The 17,483-nt window shown below is 50.0% G+C and overlaps 2 protein-coding genes across 2 annotated transcripts; one reads left to right on the top strand and one right to left on the bottom strand.

Moving 5' to 3' along the window:
• The first annotated feature begins 5,088 nt into the window (after positions 1–5,088).
• Hpdl (4-hydroxyphenylpyruvate dioxygenase like) lies at positions 5,089–6,713 on the top strand. The gene has a single exon (XM_090333765.1). It carries the CDS (start codon positions 5,274–5,276, stop codon positions 6,384–6,386), a length of 1,113 nt encoding a protein of 370 aa, XP_090189891.1. The 5' UTR covers positions 5,089–5,273; the 3' UTR covers positions 6,387–6,713.
• Positions 6,714–7,096: 383 nt separating this feature from the next.
• Positions 7,097–12,692, bottom strand: Mutyh (mutY DNA glycosylase). Its single transcript, XM_090334972.1, has 15 exons — positions 12,556–12,692; positions 10,854–10,999; positions 10,724–10,763; positions 10,547–10,620; positions 10,372–10,413; positions 10,220–10,291; positions 10,030–10,143; positions 9,848–9,945; positions 9,623–9,767; positions 9,480–9,543; positions 9,096–9,287; positions 8,856–8,998; positions 8,620–8,772; positions 8,392–8,433; positions 7,097–7,276 (listed from the first exon to the last, which is right to left on the bottom strand). The coding sequence occupies exons 1-15, from the start codon at positions 12,665–12,667 to the stop codon at positions 7,154–7,156; spliced, it is 1,560 nt and encodes a 519-aa protein (XP_090191098.1). The 5' UTR covers positions 12,668–12,692; the 3' UTR covers positions 7,097–7,153.
• Positions 12,693–17,483: the final 4,791 nt, after the last annotated feature.

The following is a 17,483-nucleotide window of genomic DNA, read 5'->3' as shown; positions in this document are numbered from 1 at the left end:
CTTAACCTCCCTTCAGAGGTCGCCGTGAAAGTCGCCGGGACCGTCCCGCGGCCCGGAGGTGACTTCAGAGAAGGGGATGTAACTGCCTCCAGGTGTTGCCAGTCACCCAGGAAACGCAGGTACTGGGCGGAGGAAGGGTATTGCAATTCGCAGACCTTCCCAGGCGGATCTTGCATCAATCCGTCCACAAAGCAGGTGGCTTCGTGGTCCCAGTGGTGGTGCTTGTCTAGGATGCATGCAGCCGGGGCTCGATTCCTCAGTACCACATGCACGGAAAAAGCCGCAAGGGCCTGCTGTGGCTCCAGTGGTTGCGTGCTAGCCTTGAGGCCTTGAGCGACAGACGCTCAGGGACGCGGGGGGGGGGGTGGGGGGGGCGGGGAGCGGACGGGGTGGGGGGGGAAGTCAGGCGAACACGAGGGCGGATCCAGACATTCGGGAGCTTTCCGGGTGGCTTCCGGCGGAAGGGAAAGATGAAAGGGCTGGGGGAGGCGGGGCAAAGCCAGGGAGGGGCGGGTCCGGCAAGGATGAACTTCCGGGGTTGTGTGCTTCCGGGTCGTGTGGCTGAGACCCAGCGAGGGGTGGGCGGAGCCAGACACAGGTGAAGCCGGGCTTCAGGGAGAGACGGAGAAGACCGTCAGCGCCTCCGCTGGCTGCAGCAGGAGCGCGGGACCTGCGTCTCTCGGGCTCTGCCGGTCCTGACTGAGGAAAACACGTGTCCTGCGCGGAAGGAGGTTCATCCACAGCCACCTCGGCCGCTAAACGGCCAAGCTGGCTCACACCTGTAACCCGGAGACGGAGAGCTGAGGATCGCTTTCGCTTCCGAAGCCAGGCAGGAAAGTCCGTGAGACTCTCATCTCCCACGGACCACCAAACCAGAAGTGGTGCTGTATAGTTGGAGCTAAAAAAGCGCAGAGACACTGCCCCTGGACCAGCACCCCCCCCCCAAAAGCCAATCTGTCCCGGGTGAAGGTGAAGTACTGGACCCCATGCCTCACTCAGAATCATCTTTCAGGCGGTCCTTTAGAACGTCCTCCTCCACCACACAGAAGTATCTCAGGAGCAGAAATTCCTTGTTAGCATTCCCTCCATCTCAGATCCTCAGCAGCAGCAGCAGCACCCCCTTCACGGAGCAGCTAGTATCGCCCCCCCCCCCAAAGCCTTCCACCCAAACCTGAACTCCACCCTGTTCTTCTGGGAGAGGTCTGCACTCCCACTCTCCACCCAGACCTAGCTGTCACCACAAAGTACCTCCCACCTGTAGTCTCGGTGTTACAAGGATGCTCCAGGAAAGGGACAGGCGCCATACTGCTCCCATTCCCCTGAGGGCGATGGCCTCGTCAGCCCCTCTGATAAACCTCCTTCACTTGGACCGTGATTATGTCCCTAGGTCTTCTGAGATGGCTGCTTTCACTCCTGAAGCTGGATCAAGAGCCTGGAGGCTTTAGGATTGGAGCCCAGACTAGGAAGGGTCAAAGTAAGTAGCCCACTCTGCCCCTAGCCTTCCTAGAACCCTATTCCCAGAGAACTTCCTCAGAATCTACCACAATCTGAGCACTCTCAGTGCTTTCCCAATACCCAGGGAGTAGCCTTACTATGTGTTATTTCTTATCTTACCATAGCCTTTTCCGTTTTTTTCTAACCTGGGCTTGAACTCAGGGCCTGGCCCTGTCCTTGGGCTTTCTCAAGGTTAGCACTCTATCACTTGAGGCACGGGGCACCACTTCTGACTTTTTCTGAGTAAGTGATACTGAGGAATTGAACCTAGGGCTTTGTGCATGCCAGGAGAGCACTCTACCATTAGGCCTCAATCCCTGACCCCACAGTCCCACCCCCTTTTTTTTAATTGTTACAATTAGGTGGCTTGGTTACATATATTTTATAGTACTGTGACATAGTCATTCCTACCAATTATCACAGTCACTTTTTTGTTTTTATAGTACTAAGTATCATCTTTCTAGTCTACAAAATTGATAATTGTTGGAATATACAAAAAATCTCTAGACGTACATAGAATGAAAGGTTTAACTCTTTTGTTGTTGTGGGATTTGAATTCTGGGACTGGGCATTGTCCCTGAGTTCTTCAGCTCAAGACTATCTCCCTACCCCTTGAACCACACACCACTTCCCATTTTCTGGTGGTTAATTGGAGATAAGTGTCTCTTGTGCCCCGGCTGACTTTGAATGAGATCCTCAGATCTCAGCCACCTGAGAAGCTAGAATTGCAGGCATGTGCCACCACTCCCAGCTTAAGATTTAACTCTTTGAATATTGGCAATGAAACCATTTCTCCCAGGTTGGATTTTATGTACATTTCTTCCCTTTGCTAGGGATTTGGTTGTTCCCTCTTTCTCTCTGTTCCATCATTGCCCTTGCATTATTTATATTTAATACCAGCATATCAGGGAGACCTTTTGTCTCTTTGGTCCTGACTTACCTAACTCAACAGGATTTGCTCTAGTTTCATCCATTTCCCAGCAAATGCCATTGTCTTATCTTGCCTGGTGGCTATTTAGAACCCCATTGTATATAGGTACCATAGTTTTTGTATCCATTCATCTGTAGTGAGGCAACTGGGTTGTTTCCATCTCTTGGCTATTGTGAAGAATGAACATGGCCCCACAGCTCTCTATGTGGCACTGTTTTGCTGCTTAATCCACTTGCTGACTTTGTGGGTAGCCAGGTCAGAGGCAGGTTAAGATTCAGGTTTCCAAGCTGGGCACCTTGAGACTCTTATCTCCAATGGGAAAATGGGAAGTGGAGCTGAGGCTCATGGGGTAGGGTGGTAGCCTTGAGCTGAAGAGCTCAGAGACAGTGCCCAGGCCCATAGTTCAAGCCCCCTGACCCCCTCCCCCAAGAAAAGAATAAAGAAAAAAGAGAAAGATGAAAGGAGGAAAGCAAACAAGAGAGAGAAATAAAAAAAGAAAAAAGAAAAGGACGGAGGGAGGGAGAGAGGGTGAGTGCCATAGCAAAAGGCGTAAGTAAAAGCTCAGAGTCTGAGCCAAACTCTCAGAGGAGCAACTGAGCTTTGGCCTGGCATTTGTGATGTATACCATTGTCCAAGGCATTTCAAGGGAACCTCTGACAGCCTGCTCTGTAGGGGAGGACTTTGAAAAAGAAGCCTGATTGGGTGCTCAGGGTTGTGATCTGCTATTGCAGATCAGTGAACATGACAACAAATGTTCTAAAGCCAGACAGACTTGAATCAAAAATCTAATTCTGAGGATTGGCCTACTGGTAGAGTGCTTGTCTAGCATGCACAAAGACCTGGGTTCAATTCCTTGGTACCACATACATAGAAAAAAAGCTGGCACTTAACTACTCAGGAGGCTGAGATCTGAAGATCATAGTTCAAAACCAGCCTTGGCACAAAAGACAGTGAGACTCTTATCTCCAATTAATCACTAGAAAAGGGAAAGTGGGGCTATGGCTCAAGGGGTAAGGTGGTAGCCTTGAGCTGAAGAGCTCAGGGACAGTACCCAGGCCCAGAGTAGAAGCCCCGTGACCCACAAAAAAAAAAAGAAGAAGAAGAAAAGAAAGGCTAGAAGTAGTGTTGTGGCTCAGTGGTACAAGTGGTAGAACTCTAGCCTTGAGAAATCCCAAGGACAGTGCTCAGGCCCTGAGTTCAAGTCCCAGAGTTGGCAAAAAGAAATCTAATTCCGATACTTCATTGTATCACTTTGGGCAAGTTGCTTAACTTCTCTAAGCCTTAATTTCTCAGGGTCAAAAGTGGCAAGAATAATAGTGTCTACTTCATAGGATTATTGTGAGGTGATACAAAATACGTTTTCCATAAATGGTAGCTGTTGCATATCTCCTTATACAATCCTTGTACGATGACAGTGGTACCACACGGAGGACGCTGCAGACATAGTAGAGGAATGAGGTCAGGGTCTGCACTGGCATGGGACAAAGGCCAAGTAGCTTAGTCAAGAAACTGCCTAGTAATGGCTCACAGCAAAGTGTCCTGATAGAAGGGCAAAATCTATCTTCCTCCTTATCTTCATCTCTGTAAGGCTTCTCCTGTAATCTCAGCCACTGTGAAAGTGGAAAGTGGAGAACCAGTTCCCTAGCTTCTGTCCAGCTTTTTGCTAATTTATTACATGACCTTGAGTAAAGCTCATCCTTTTCACTTATCAATCTAGGAGTGTATTATCCTAGCTCAGCTTCCTTTCTAGGATGCATCTTGGTAAACAGTTTGACAGTGAACCTTGATATTGTGATTGGACCTTAAGTGACTGTAGGGTAAGTGAAAGACTAGACAGTGGTAAGCTAGGTCCCCATGTTTCCATCATCAGTTTCCCAGTTTCCATACAAAATTGCAGGTCCTTGAGATCCATATATGAAAAACATTTCAATCAAGGTGTATCACAAAAAGTCTCCCAAAATGTAAGTTTTAACAGGGATTTTAGTATAACAAGGTTAGAGTAGGAAGGAAGGAATATTTCCTACATGCAGGAAGAGCCTGGTTCCATTCCTTGGTACCACATACATAGAAAAAGCTGGAAGTGGTGCTGTGGCTCAAGTGACAGAGCCCTAGCCTTGAGAAAGCCCAAGGACAGTGCTCAGGCCCTGAGCTCAAGCTCCAGGACTGGCCAAAAAACAAAAAAAAAACACTGCTTGACTTGTTCTCTGTATTCTCAATATTTCCCTGGACCATTTTAAGGGTCTAAGGAAAAAGCCTAGAACGTAAAACATTTCAAAAGAAACAACAATAACAGCTATCTTACCAGTACTTAAAGGAGTTGGTTTCCAAAGAATAAACAGAAATTCCCTTCTGTGGAGGAGAATTGGGGCTCCTCCCTCAACCCGGACTGAATCCTTCCCTCTGAGGTCTGAGAAGAGTGAGGCTGGCACCGAATGTAGGGGGCAATTGTGATTTCCCGGGCGGAGGAAGTAGGCTCTGTGCCCTGGGTGGGACCACCAGGCCAGAGGCCCTGGGAAAGGGCAGCCGGCATCCCTGGCTGCACCCTTGACTGCAAGGTCGGAGCTGGTGGGAGGCGTGGTCGAGTCAGACCACACGAGCGAGGCCCCGCCCCGGGCGGCCACGCCCCCTCGCGGCCCCGCCCCGCTGGCGCAGCGCCGGCGGTGCCGAGCCTGGTCCTGGTCAGGACCGCTCCCTCCAGGACTCAGTCTCTGACCTCTCCGGGCACCAGAGGGGAGAACGCGGATCTTCGGACAGAACTGCCCCCACGGCTTCACCCCTCAGATCCCAGAGGGCCTCCTGACCCGTGGACGGTCCCGGGGCGCAGGTCCCGGTGGACGCTCGGCCCGCCATGGCTGCGCACGCTCGCCGTCTGTGCCACATCGCTTTCCACGTGCCGACCGGGCAACCCCTGGCCCGAGACCTGCAGCGCCGCTTCGGCTTCCAGCCCCTGGCGGCGCGGGAGGCGGGCGGCTGGCGGCAGCTGGCCTTGCGCAGCGGAGAGGCGGTCTTTTTGGTAAACGAGGGCGCAGGACCCGGGGATCCTCTCTATGGCCTGGACCCGAGTCACTCGGTGCCCAGCGCCGCGAACCTGTGCTTCGACGTGGAGGATGCGGCCGCTGCTGCCCGGGCGCTGGCCGCTCGGGGCTACCGCGTGCCCGTGACCCCGGTGTGCGTGCGCGATGGGCAGGGCGCCGCCGTCTACGCCGTGGTCAGCTCGCCGGCGGGCAACCTCAGCCTGACGTTGCTAGACCGCGCCGGCTACCGCGGGCCCTTCCTGCCCGGCTTCACCGACGTGTCCCCGGCGCCAGCCCCGGGCTGGGTCAGCCACGTGGACCACTTGACCTTGGCTTGCACCTCCGGCAGCTCTCCCACGCTTAGGCGTTGGTTCCACGAGTGCCTAGGCTTCCGCCACTTACCGCTGAGCCCAGGCGAGGATCCGGAGCGGGGTCTCGAGGTGGCAGCAGGGTCCGGGCGCGGTGGGCTGCGGCTCACTGCCTTGGAGACGCCAGGCAACCTGGTTCCCACCCTCGTGCTGGCCGAGTCACTGTCCGGAGCCACCAGTGAACAGGACCAGGTGGAGCAATTTCTTGCCAGGCACAGGGGGCCAGGGCTGCAGCACGTAGGGCTGTACACGCCCAACATCGTTGAGACTACGGAGAGGATAGCGGGGGCCGGAGGCCAGCTCCTGACACCCCCAGAAGCGTACTACCAACAGCCGGGCAAGGAGCTGCAGATCCTAGCTGCAGGGCACAAGCCTAGTCTTCTGGCCCGGCAAGGCATCCTGCTAGATGGCGAGGAAGACAAGTTCCTGCTTCAAGTCTTCACTAAGTCTCTCTTTAAGGAGGACACTTTCTTCCTAGAGCTGATTCAAAGACAGGGGGCCACAGGCTTTGGCCAGAACAACATCCGAGCTTTATGGCAGTCTGTGCAAGAGGAAGCTACTAGAGCACAGAAAGCCTGAAGCTGGCGAGGGCTAGGCCAGCCATCTAGTCCTGGTGCTGTAGGGTCCATTGAGCCTGCTGGAACTGAGACACTACCGGAACAACACCCAGCTACTGAACAACTATTGCCCTCCGGACCAGGTGTGGCCTCCACCTCTACAGTTCCAGCCAGCATTTGAGATTCTTACTGGGATGGGACTTTAAAAGGCTTGCAGCTTCATATCAAGTACACATGAAAACTAACCAAGAATGACACAAAATTAGGTCACAGAACAGAGACTGTACTTTTGGAGCCTTTGTTTCCTGATTGCATTCCCATCCCCCAATTTTGTGATTAAACCTTTGCTTTGTGTATTTTTCACTTTATATGATGGGATTCTCCCTAGGTATATGATTCAGTGTTTGAAGTAGGAATTTAAGACAAATCCTCTGTGCTTTTTTTTCTCCCCAGGGAGCAATGGTTGCAGGTGAGAACAGACTGGTCAGACAGCTCAATCATGGTCCCAGCTCCAATTAGAGCTGACTTGAGATCCAGAATGAGAGGGCTGGGTGTAAACCACTGCTCTGTGCAGTGTTGCACTTTCATTCTTCAGGCAGTCCATCTGCCATGGACTGATTGACTGGGAGCTCAGCCAGTGGAAATCCAGGAATGAGCAGGACTTCACTTTCTGGAGCTCTAAGAGTTGAAGAGTGAAGGGGCCAGGGAGATTTAAGCCATAGAAAGCTCTAATTCACTACAAAAATAAGCACTTTATTAAACAACAGGGTATCCGGGCCCAAGACATAATTAGGTGGCACTGTTAAGGCCGGGTGAATCAGTAGGAACATGGGGCTGAAAATATTTTTCCAGGACTTGCTGGCCCCGACTGGGCCTTTTCCTGCTGGTCCTTTTCTGGCTAGATGGCTGAACCTGTGCAAAAATAGACAGTGACAGGTATGGAGTAGAGGACACAGGGAATCCCCTCCCCACTCCCTCCCACTCAATTGATCTCACTCAGGTTCTATCCTGGAAAGTTTCAGAGGTGGTGTGTGTGTGTGTGGTTGGTTTTTTTTTTGGGTCAGTCATGGGGCTTGAACTCAGTACTTATCCCTGAGCTCTTCAGCTCAAAGCTAGCACTCTACTACTTTGAGCCACAGAGCCACTTCCAGTTTTCTGGTGGTTAATTGGAGATAAAAGAATCTCACAGATTTTGGCCCCAGGCTGGCTTTGAATCATGATCTTCAGATCTCAGCCTCCTGAGTAGCTAGGATTATAGGTGAGAGCCACGGGGGACCTGGCCAGTTACAGTTTTCTACCTGTCTCCAAGTATCTGCTGTTCTTTCTGCCAACTCTCCAAAAGGCAACCAGAGAAAATCTTCCTGAGATGAAAATCTGACTTCACCTATGATGTTTTCACAGCCTGGTCTTGGCCTGGCTGACCTGAACAGGCCCTGCTGACCTCTTCCAATTACTTCAGCACCATAGATTACGTTGTGGGTCAGAAAAAGACATCCTTACAGCTTGACTCCTCCCTAACCAGGAGAAAATAACTTATTTTTAGGACCCAGATTAGCAACTGTTTTAGTGCTGTTCCAGAGCTCTTCAGCTCAAGGCTACCTACCCCCTTACCCTTGAGCCAAGCCCCACTTCCCCATTTCTAGAGGTTAATTGGAGATAAGAGTCTCAAGTCCTTCTGTGCCTGGGCTGTCTTTGAACCTTGATCCTCAGATCTCAGCCTCCAGAGTAGTTAGGATTACAGGTGTGAGCCACTGTGCTCGGCAGCAACTGTTTTCTTAAGCAGCTTTTCCCTACCCTTGCCTCCCAAACAGAATTGCCAGCTTCCAACCTCATATTCTGTAAAACCTATCCTAAACAGGTCCCATACTTGTGACACTACTGCCTTCACCAAATTGTTCTTGTCCTCACCCTGTACCCTAAGCTGTAACAAAAACTGTTCTCTGGAGCGTAGACTGTGCACCCATGTGTCAGTAAAAACATGGATTCAGGGTGGAGAGAAAGGTCTGGGAGAGGGTCAGGAAACTCACCTTGCAGCTCCCTGGCTGATGGTCTTCATACATACGGAACACCTAGTCAAGAACGGGGAAACAAAAACACCTCTAAAAAGAGCTGACTCCTGTTCTCTGCCCCTTAACCTGTATTCAGCCTCAGCACTTCTATTTAAAATGTTTTTGTTTTTCTGTTTATAAGAAATAGGTTCATATAGAACAAGCTACACACACAAAAAAGTACAATGAAGAAAACAAAGATAGTGCCTTTTTCATAGCGGTGGAGACAGCTGCAGTATGAAATTCCTCTCGAGTCAGCCAGCGAGCGCCAGGTGGTAGAGGAGCATTTGGGGTTTGCCCTTCCAGGGTCAGTCCATATACCAGGTAAGTCAGCTTGATGTGAGAAAAGGTGTGGATCACCTGAGGGGAGAAATGGGGCTGAAAATGGCTCTTGGAGGTGGTCACAAAAGCCATCGTTCCAGACCTCTCCACTGTTCACTTACCTCCCCAAGGGGCTGCAGGGAGGCTGCTGGGAGAGGCCCAACCCAACTCTGCAGTTCCTGGAGCAGGGCCTTGGCCTTGCGCTGATGCTGCTCAGAGGGCTTCAAGGTTACGGATGGAAATTCCCACAGTCCTGCCAGCAGACCTGAGAGCCAGGCCAGCCAGGTGAGGGTGAGGCCTTGGCTGCTGCCCATTCCTCCCTGGTGCTCCTGCCACTCCACCCGCTCCCAGTATTCAGGCACCTGAATCGGGCCTCTGCACCAGCAGAAGGCAGGCACTCCCACGGGCTTGGAGCTGCTCCAGAACACAGATGGCACAGCACTCCTCCCTGGGAGCCTTGCGGGCGGCCTTTCGAGGAAAGTTGGCCACTCCCAAGGTGGGATCCCAGGGTTCTGTGGGAGGCGGGCACAGCTGGCACTGTCTAGGGTTGGGAGCTGGGAACAGACATCCCCAATCCTGCTGAGATCAGGGCTGAGGCCTGCTCTCTGGGCCTGGCGTAGAGCAGGCTTGGTCCCATGGTGCAGAATCTTACTCAGGTTAGAGGATAGAACTACAGTGAGCCTTCTACAGGCAGCAAACTGGCAGGGTCGGGAGGGAATGGGGTTAGGCTCAGACCTGGCACTCACCACACTCCTCCACATCAGGACTGCCTGGCAGGCTTTGTGAGGCTGAAAGCTGTTCCTTCTCCACCTGAGAGGCACAAGGCAGTGTGGCACGAAGCACAGGTCACTCACGAGGGCCTCTGACTGCCCCTTCCCAGGAAGCTCACCCTCCGGTGTGCCCAGCACAGGTTCTGTATTGGACACTGGCTGCAGAGAGGGCGCTGTGGGGTACACACGGTGGCACCTAACTCCATGGCTGCCTGGTTGAAGTCCCCTGGCCGGGCAGGGTCCACCAGCTGCTGAACTAGGCTCCTGAAAGAAAGGACATCGGGGGAAGCCAAAGACCCTTTGAAGATACTCCCCCCAAATTTCCTGTTACCCCAATATCCTACCACAGCTGCTGGGAAACAACGGTGCTGCTAGAATCCGCACCAATGGCTCGGACACGGCACAACACTCGTGTTACATTCCCATCCACCACACCGGTTGCCTGGCACAGAGGAACCCAAGAGTCAGTCTAGGCAAGAGGAAATAGGGTGGACACACGCAAACTGTAGGTGGGCTATGGGCTCACCTGGCCAAAGGCTATGGAAGCAATGGCGCCAGCTGTGTACCGGCCCACACCAGGCAGAAGCTTCTGCAGGGTCTCTGCTGTGCGTGGCACGTGCCCCCCTAGCTCCTCAACCACCTGAACAGGGTAGGAAGGTTCAAGGTGAGACACAGAGCAGAGTTCCTAGCCCTCTCCTTCTCTATCGCCTCTTTACCTTCCGAGCTCCCTCCTGCAGCCGCCGGCCTCGAGAATAGTACCCCAGGCCAGCCCAAAGCTGGTTCACCTCCTGTAGGTGGAGTTAGAGCCAAAGGATCAGTGGTTGTTTCTCAGTTGCCTCCACTTCCTGCACCCAGGGGTGGCTCTCACCTCCAGGGAAGCACTCGCCAGGTCCTGCAGTGCTGGCCACTTCTACTGCCCCAAGGCAGACACAAAGAGATGAGGTTAAGGTGAGGGTGATGGGAAGGGAGCATCTATATCCACCCCCAAAATACAGGCTCAGGTGAGGTCTGGTCCAGCTCTCCCCTCCCTCCTCTGGCATTACCTGCATCCATCGAGTATAGTAGTTGATCACTGTGGCGACTTGGGTCTGCTGCAGCATCACCTCTGACACCCACACTGAGGACGAGAGACAGGCATGAGGGCACCGCTAACCTGCCTGGCTCCTCGTCCCCAGCCCCAAGGATTTCCAGGCAACCTTGCTCTCAAGAGATGTACTGACCAGCATATGCCCTCCTGTCCAAGTCAGCCTCATCTTCTGCCTGTCCAATGCAAGCCCAGGCTGGGAATTAGTGTGAAAAGGGCTGAGTGTCAGCCTTCTTCCCCACTGTCCCTATCCCTTGCCTGCTTACCCATCGTCTCCAGGGTAGGTCCCGCTTCTCTTGATCATACCAGCTCAGCAGGCTATTCCGAAAGACCGTGATCTCAGCTGTGTCCCTGAATAGATGGTACGGGCAGACGGAGCCCTGCAATACCTCTTCATTCTGCTTCACCAGGCCTGCAGAGGCCCCAGGACATTCAAGGATAATCACTGACCAGGCTGTGTACCAGGGACCCAGGGAGCAATAGCCCAAGGCAGTGTGCTTCACTTTCCACACCCTAATGCCTTGCTTAATCTTTGGAGCTGGTATCAGGCCTTAGGGTCTCTAGTTGTACTTATAACCTTAATTTTCTCAGAGTAGTACTGCTGGCTGCATTATTTCTGGGCCATAGTGAATACCCAACAGTTTCAGCTAGACATAATATGTACCCATATAGGGGTATGTATTTCTTTATGTTAAAAAACAAAATCAAGGCTCGGAGTTTGGCCTAGTGGTAGAGTGCTTGCCTAGCATGCATGAAAACCCAGGTTCGACCCTTGGTACCACATACATAGAAAAATGCCAGAAGTGGTGCTGTGAATCAAGTGGTACTAGCCTTGAGAAAGCTCAGGCCCAGAGCACAAGCCGCAGACTGGCAAAATAAATAAAATAACAAATTAGAAAAACAAAATCATGGAAGTGGTGCTGTGGTTCAAATGGCCCAGCATTAGCCTTGAGCTGAAAAGTTCAGGGACAGCGCCCAGCCCAGAATTCAAGCCCCACCACTGACCAAAAAAAAAAGTAACTTCAAAAACAAAATCAGAAATCAGCAGGAGTGCTGGTATCTCACAGCTGTAATCTATGCAGGAAACTGAGATCTGAGGATTAAAGTTCAAAGTCAGTCTGGGTAGACAGATCTGAGACTCTTATCTCCAATTAACCAACAAAAACCCAAGAGTTTTGCCTAGTGCTAAGAGTGCTTGCCTAGTATGCATGAAGATCCGGGTTTGATTCCTTGGTACTACATACATAGAAAAAACCCAAAGTAGTGCTATAGCTCGAGTGGTAGAGCTCCAGTCTTGAGAAAGCTCAAGGACAGTTCTCAGACCATGAGTTCGAGTCCCAGGACTAGAAAAAAAAAAAAAGTGTGGGCTGGGCGCAGTGGCTCATGTCTAATCCTAGCTACTCAGGCTGAGCTTTGAGAATGAATCAAGGTTCAAAGCCAGCCCAGGGACTAAAGACTGTGAGACTCTTATCTCCAATTTACCACTAGAAAATTGTAAGTGGTGCAGTGGCTCAAGGGTTGGGCGGTAGCCTTGAGCTGAAGAGCTCAGGGACAGTGCCTAAGCCCAGATTCCAAAGTCCAAGCCCCACAAAAGACCAAAAAAAAAAAAAAAAAAGTGTGGTTCAAGTAGTAGAGTATGAGCCTTGAGCAAGAGGGTGAGGCCCTGAGTTCAAGTCCCAGTGCCAGCACCTAAACAAAAGCAGTAACAAAAATCCCCCCAAACCAAGAAACAAACACTTTCAAGCTCACAAACTCATTCGACCTCATGGAAGTCTCATGAAAGAAGAAATACAGCCTACTATTCCATGTTACTGGAAAGAAAGCAACTAGACTAACTCTTCCAAAGTCATGCAGTGACACAGAATTAGACCCTGGTACATACCAGACTCCCTTCCCAGCTTGAATCTGCCCTTTATTATCGTCAGTGAAATGAGTTCCCAGCAAGTTTGGCCAGGACAAGTTTCTTACCATCAGGGGCAGAAGGCTTGGCCTGGGTGCTATTGAGGGCATGATTTTCCCTTCCTTCCAGACAGGCTGCCTGCTTCCTGTGACTTCTCACAGTTGTTCGGGGCTTCCTCATGATGGCCTGAAACACGTACACAGCCAAAGGAGTCAGTCACATGCAAGCTAAAACTTGGGGCCCCTGCAGAATCCTAGACACCTCTGCCTTACACCACTTATATAGCATGAAGCTTTCACAGTCTCTCAAGATGCCCATGGTTTTGTTCCTGGCTGGCGAAGTATGACGTAGTTTAGCAAATGGTCTCAGGGGACCATCATATCAACAGCTCTGGATACACATAGAATAAGAAGGGTAGAATGAGGATAGGCCAAGAGCCAAAGTCTTCTGTGGGGAAACCTTGCATATAAGTGCCTAGAGGTTCTCCTATCCACTTCATGTACTATGGTTACATTGGAGAAGCTTTTAGCAAATGTCTAGTCCAAATCGTCTAGTTTGATAGAAAAGGAGAAATCAAGAATTAAGAGAAGGAAAACGGTTTGCCAATGGCAAGTTAATGGAGGTAGGAGCTACTCCATTCCTATCTCTTCCTGGTACAGTAAACATCTGGCTGACCCTTAGTAATGAGAAAATACATTTGGCTGTTCATTGTTCTCTGACCCTTCTGGATGCCTTCTATCTAGTAGTTATAACTTAGCATTTACTGGTACTTTACTGGAACTCTTGCTCAACTTCCTGATGGCTCCAGAAGCAGGTACTAGTATTCCTCCATTTCAGCTAAGGAAATGGAGACTTGGGGAGATTAAGCAACTTGATCTTTCAAACCCGGAGTGTGCACTCTTATGCTCCTGTTATGCCGTGGTACTTGTTAAGCCTATCTTGAACTCTCTCCAAAGCTTTGACTTCACCACCTCATTTTCATCACAAGAGCTGTCTTCCTCCTCAGGGAAAACACATTAATGTACAAATTCCCACTTATTTGCATGGTCTTCCTTGTTTATATGAAGAGCTCCTTTCCTTTCCCAGGGTCCAGCTCCTGCATCCTTCCATGCAAGACTCATTCTCCTCTCCCCCATCTTTAATTTTTTTTTTTTTTTGCCAGTCCTGGGGCTTGAACTCAGGTCCTGAACACTATCCTTGGGTTTTTCCTCAAGGTTCGAGCCCTGCCACTTAAGCCACAGCACCACATCCAGCTTTTCTATGTATGTGGTACCAAGGAATTGAACCTGGGTCGTCCTGCATGCTAGGCAAGCACTCTACCACTAGGCAAAACTCTCGGCCCCATATCTCCTCCCCTTTTTAACCCAGCTTCTTTAGATTCATTCTACAATCTACAATTCATTTTACAATCCATTCTCCATGATGGTGATGGTGTAGGCCCAGGGGCCTCCTTTCTAGTATGTTAGCTTGTAGCTCAGCATGTCCTGCACAAGAACAACCATCAGCCCTGGCCCAGGGCCCCTTCCCCCCTTCCCATAGTTTAGCATGCCCTACATAAACACCAGCAAGCTCTGATTAGGGCAGTAAAGAATTAGTTCCCACCCTCTACCTGGAGATGACACTCCCCTGGGTAGCCATAAACCATTTGGGCCAGAGCATCCCCCCCAGAGTGACCTTCAGGTCTGAGCAACTGCAGACCTCCTTATCTATCCTTTAGGACATTATCCATAAATCCTAGTCTGCCATGATAAGCCCTGAGTCCTCACAACCACCTTAGGGTCTCCACTTCCTCTCCGCCCCCTAAATCCTACAGGTTATATAGGTCAGCCCAGACAATAGCCGGTGCTTCTTCTCACATGCCCACATGGGTGAGAGGGGCCTGCCATGTCTTCCCCCCCACCTTCCCTCCTGCATTCAACTTCTTCCTTTGTTCCCTGTAGCTGGACTTGAGTGGTTATTAGCCAAGTCTGCATATTATCTAACACTCCAGAACAAGGCGGCCTTTTCAAGACATTATGTCACTTCTTTATCTAAAGCTACTAATGTCTTCCCATTATCTCCCTAGAGTGCCTACTATATATCACGCAGTTTAAGCAAAACATCAAAAGTTTCTACTATTTTTTTTTAACTCTGGGCCTGGGAGCTGTCCCTGAGCTCTTCAGCTCAAGGCCACTTCTGGTTTTCTAGTGGTTGGAGCTAAGAATCCCATGGTCTTTAGTGCCCAGGCTGGCTTTGAACTGTGATCCTCAGATTTCAGCCTCCTGGGTGGCAGCCACTGCTCCCGGCAAGAGTTTCTACTATTATATTGCTTCTATTCCAATGAAAGCAGACCAAAAAGAAAAAAGTAATGCACATAAGGAGTTTACAGAAAGCAATGGTAAGTAATATAAAGAGGAAAAGTATGGGCTGGGAATGTGGCCTAGTGGTAGAGTGCTTGCCTACCATGCATGAAGTCCTGGGCATCACATACACAGAAAAAGACAGAAGTGGCACTGTGGCTCAAGTAGCAGAGCACCATCCTTGAGAAAAAGTGTCCATGGACAGTGCTCAGGCGCTGAGTTCAAGCCCCAGTACTGGAAAAAAAAATCTGGCTAATGTAACTGTAACCCCTCTATACATTACCTCAATAATAAAAAAAATAAAATGAAAAGAAAGACAGAAAGAAAGAAAAAAAGATCAGCCAGGCATGGTGGCTCACGCCTATAATCTAGCTACTCAGAAGGCTGAGATCTGAGGATCAAAGTTCAAAGCCAGCCCAGGCAGAAAAGGACGTGAGACTCCAATTAACCTCTAGAAAATGGGAAGTGGGGCTTAGCTCAAGGGTAAGGCTCAAGGCTCCTGCCCTACCCTTGAGCTGAAGAGTTCAGGTACAGCGCCCAGGCCGAGTTCAAGCCCCATGATCCACCAAAAAAGAAAGAAAGAAAGAAAGATCTGTGGGGTGACATGGGTCAAAAAGAAAAGTACTCATTACCTGACTTATGTAACTGTAACCCATCTGCATATCACCCCTACAATAACAATAACATACATTTTTGGGGGGAAAAAAGAGGAAAAGTAGAGCAAATGAAGGGTATCCAGTGCCCAGATGAGTATGGAATGCCACAATTTAAAAGAACGTGGGGCTGGGAGTTTGGCTTAGTGGTAGAGTGCTTGCCTAGCATGCAAGAAGACCTGGGTTCAATTCCTCAGTACCACATACAATAGAAAAAACCAGAAGTAGTGCTGTGGCTCAAGTAGTAGAGCTCTTAACCTTGAGAAAGGCCAAGAACAGTGCTCAGGCCCTGAGTTAAAGCCACAGGACTGGCAAAAAAAAAAAAAGAATGTGGTCAAGATAGGCCTTATTTATAGTGATACTTGACCAATGACTAGCAGCAATTAGAACAAATAATTGTGGAAACTAAGAAGCCGCTGGGACGGTCACAAGGAGGCTGCCTGGCATGTTAGTAAAACAATAGCAGGCCAGTGATGGTTAGGCGGAATGAGAATGGGTAAGTGATAGGAGGTAAAGAAGGGAAGGGTGGGTAGCACCATAAAGTACCTTTGGGAGGGCTTTGGCTGTCATACTGCTTGCTCTTAAGAGCCAATCCTCTAAATAGTTTTGAAGGTCAATGGGTCAGGGCTTCACATGCCTCATCCCTTCCCACTAGGCCTTACCCACATTTAATTATTTGCTTCAATCTCTCAAGTTATCTACTTTGAGGCTTCACATAATGTACTTCTAAACAACAAATACCTGTAAAATTAATTAACCTGCTGGGCATTGGTGGTTCATGCCTATAAATCCTAGCTACTGAGACTGAGATCTGAAGATCCTGATGAGACGTCAGCCCAGTGAAATTAGTGTCAGCAATTAACCAAAACTCAGAAGTGAAGATGTGGCTGAAGTGATGACTCATAGCCTTGAGTGAAAGAGCCAAGAGAAAGAACAAAAAGCCCAGAGTTCAAGCCCTCTTACTGAAGTAAACAAAGTGTAAGACACTTCCAGGTGAAGGCACTTCCCAGCATGCAGTAGGGGCTATCTGAATCAACAGCCCATAGGCATTAAAAAAATAATACAAAAGGGCTAGCGGCAGGATGTCATGATTTCGCCACCACTAGAAAGCAATTGGCCATCTGGTCAGAAGCTGACACCAGCCCATCTTAACTTTTTTTTTTTTTTACCAGTCCTGGGTTTGAGCTCAGGGCCTGAGCACTGTCCTTGGACTTTCTCAAGGCTAGAACTCTATCACTTGAGCCACAACACCACTTCCAGCTGTTTTCTATGTATGTAGTACCAAGGAATCGAACTTAGGTGTTCATGTATGCTAGGCAAGCACTCTACCACCAGGCCAAACTCCTGACCCCCACCTTAACTTTTGTATATCTGATCAAAATCTATTTTGTGTGTAACTAGGTTGTATAAAACCATGGGTCTCTCCTCCCTTGTATAAGACCATGAGTCTGAACTTCTGTCACTAGCTTGATTCAGGTCACTGGAAATAAGCTTCTTTCTCCTATCTAAAAAGTGGTCTTGATCTTGCTGTTTTGTGCTGCTGTAACACCACCAAGCAACACAGTAAAAATAAAATTAGCCAGGTATGGTGGCTCATGCCTAAAATCCTAGCTACTTAGGAGGCTGAGACCTGAGGATCAAGGTTCAAAGCCAGCCCGGGCACAAAAGGACCTGAAACTCTTATCTCCAATTAACCTTTCTAGAAAATGGGAAGTGGGGCTTGGCTCAAGGGCAGTAGCCTTGAGCTGAAGAGCTCAGGGACAGCGCCCAGGCCGAGTTCAAGCCTTAAGACCAATCCATAAATAACTGGATGAGTTGTAGAGTCAATGGAAATGATTCCTTTTTCAGGGTGGGAGAAATCCAAAGCACTCTCAATGATGAAAAGCTCTCAGTAAAGGTGACAGAAAAATACGTGGCCCAGCCGAGGAGAAAGGGCTGGTGGGCAGTGGGTAGGGCAGGTAGAACCCCCAGGGAGGGGCTGGACTTCAGCAGGGTCGTTTCTTA

Source organism: Megascapheus bottae, chromosome 6, assembly GCF_031878675.1.
Source record: "Megascapheus bottae isolate mThoBot1 chromosome 6, mThoBot2.hap1, whole genome shotgun sequence".
NCBI lineage: Eukaryota > Metazoa > Chordata > Mammalia > Rodentia > Geomyidae > Megascapheus > Megascapheus bottae.
Note: the sequence above shows the minus strand (reverse complement) of the source record. Positions and strands in the feature narration are given on the sequence as shown.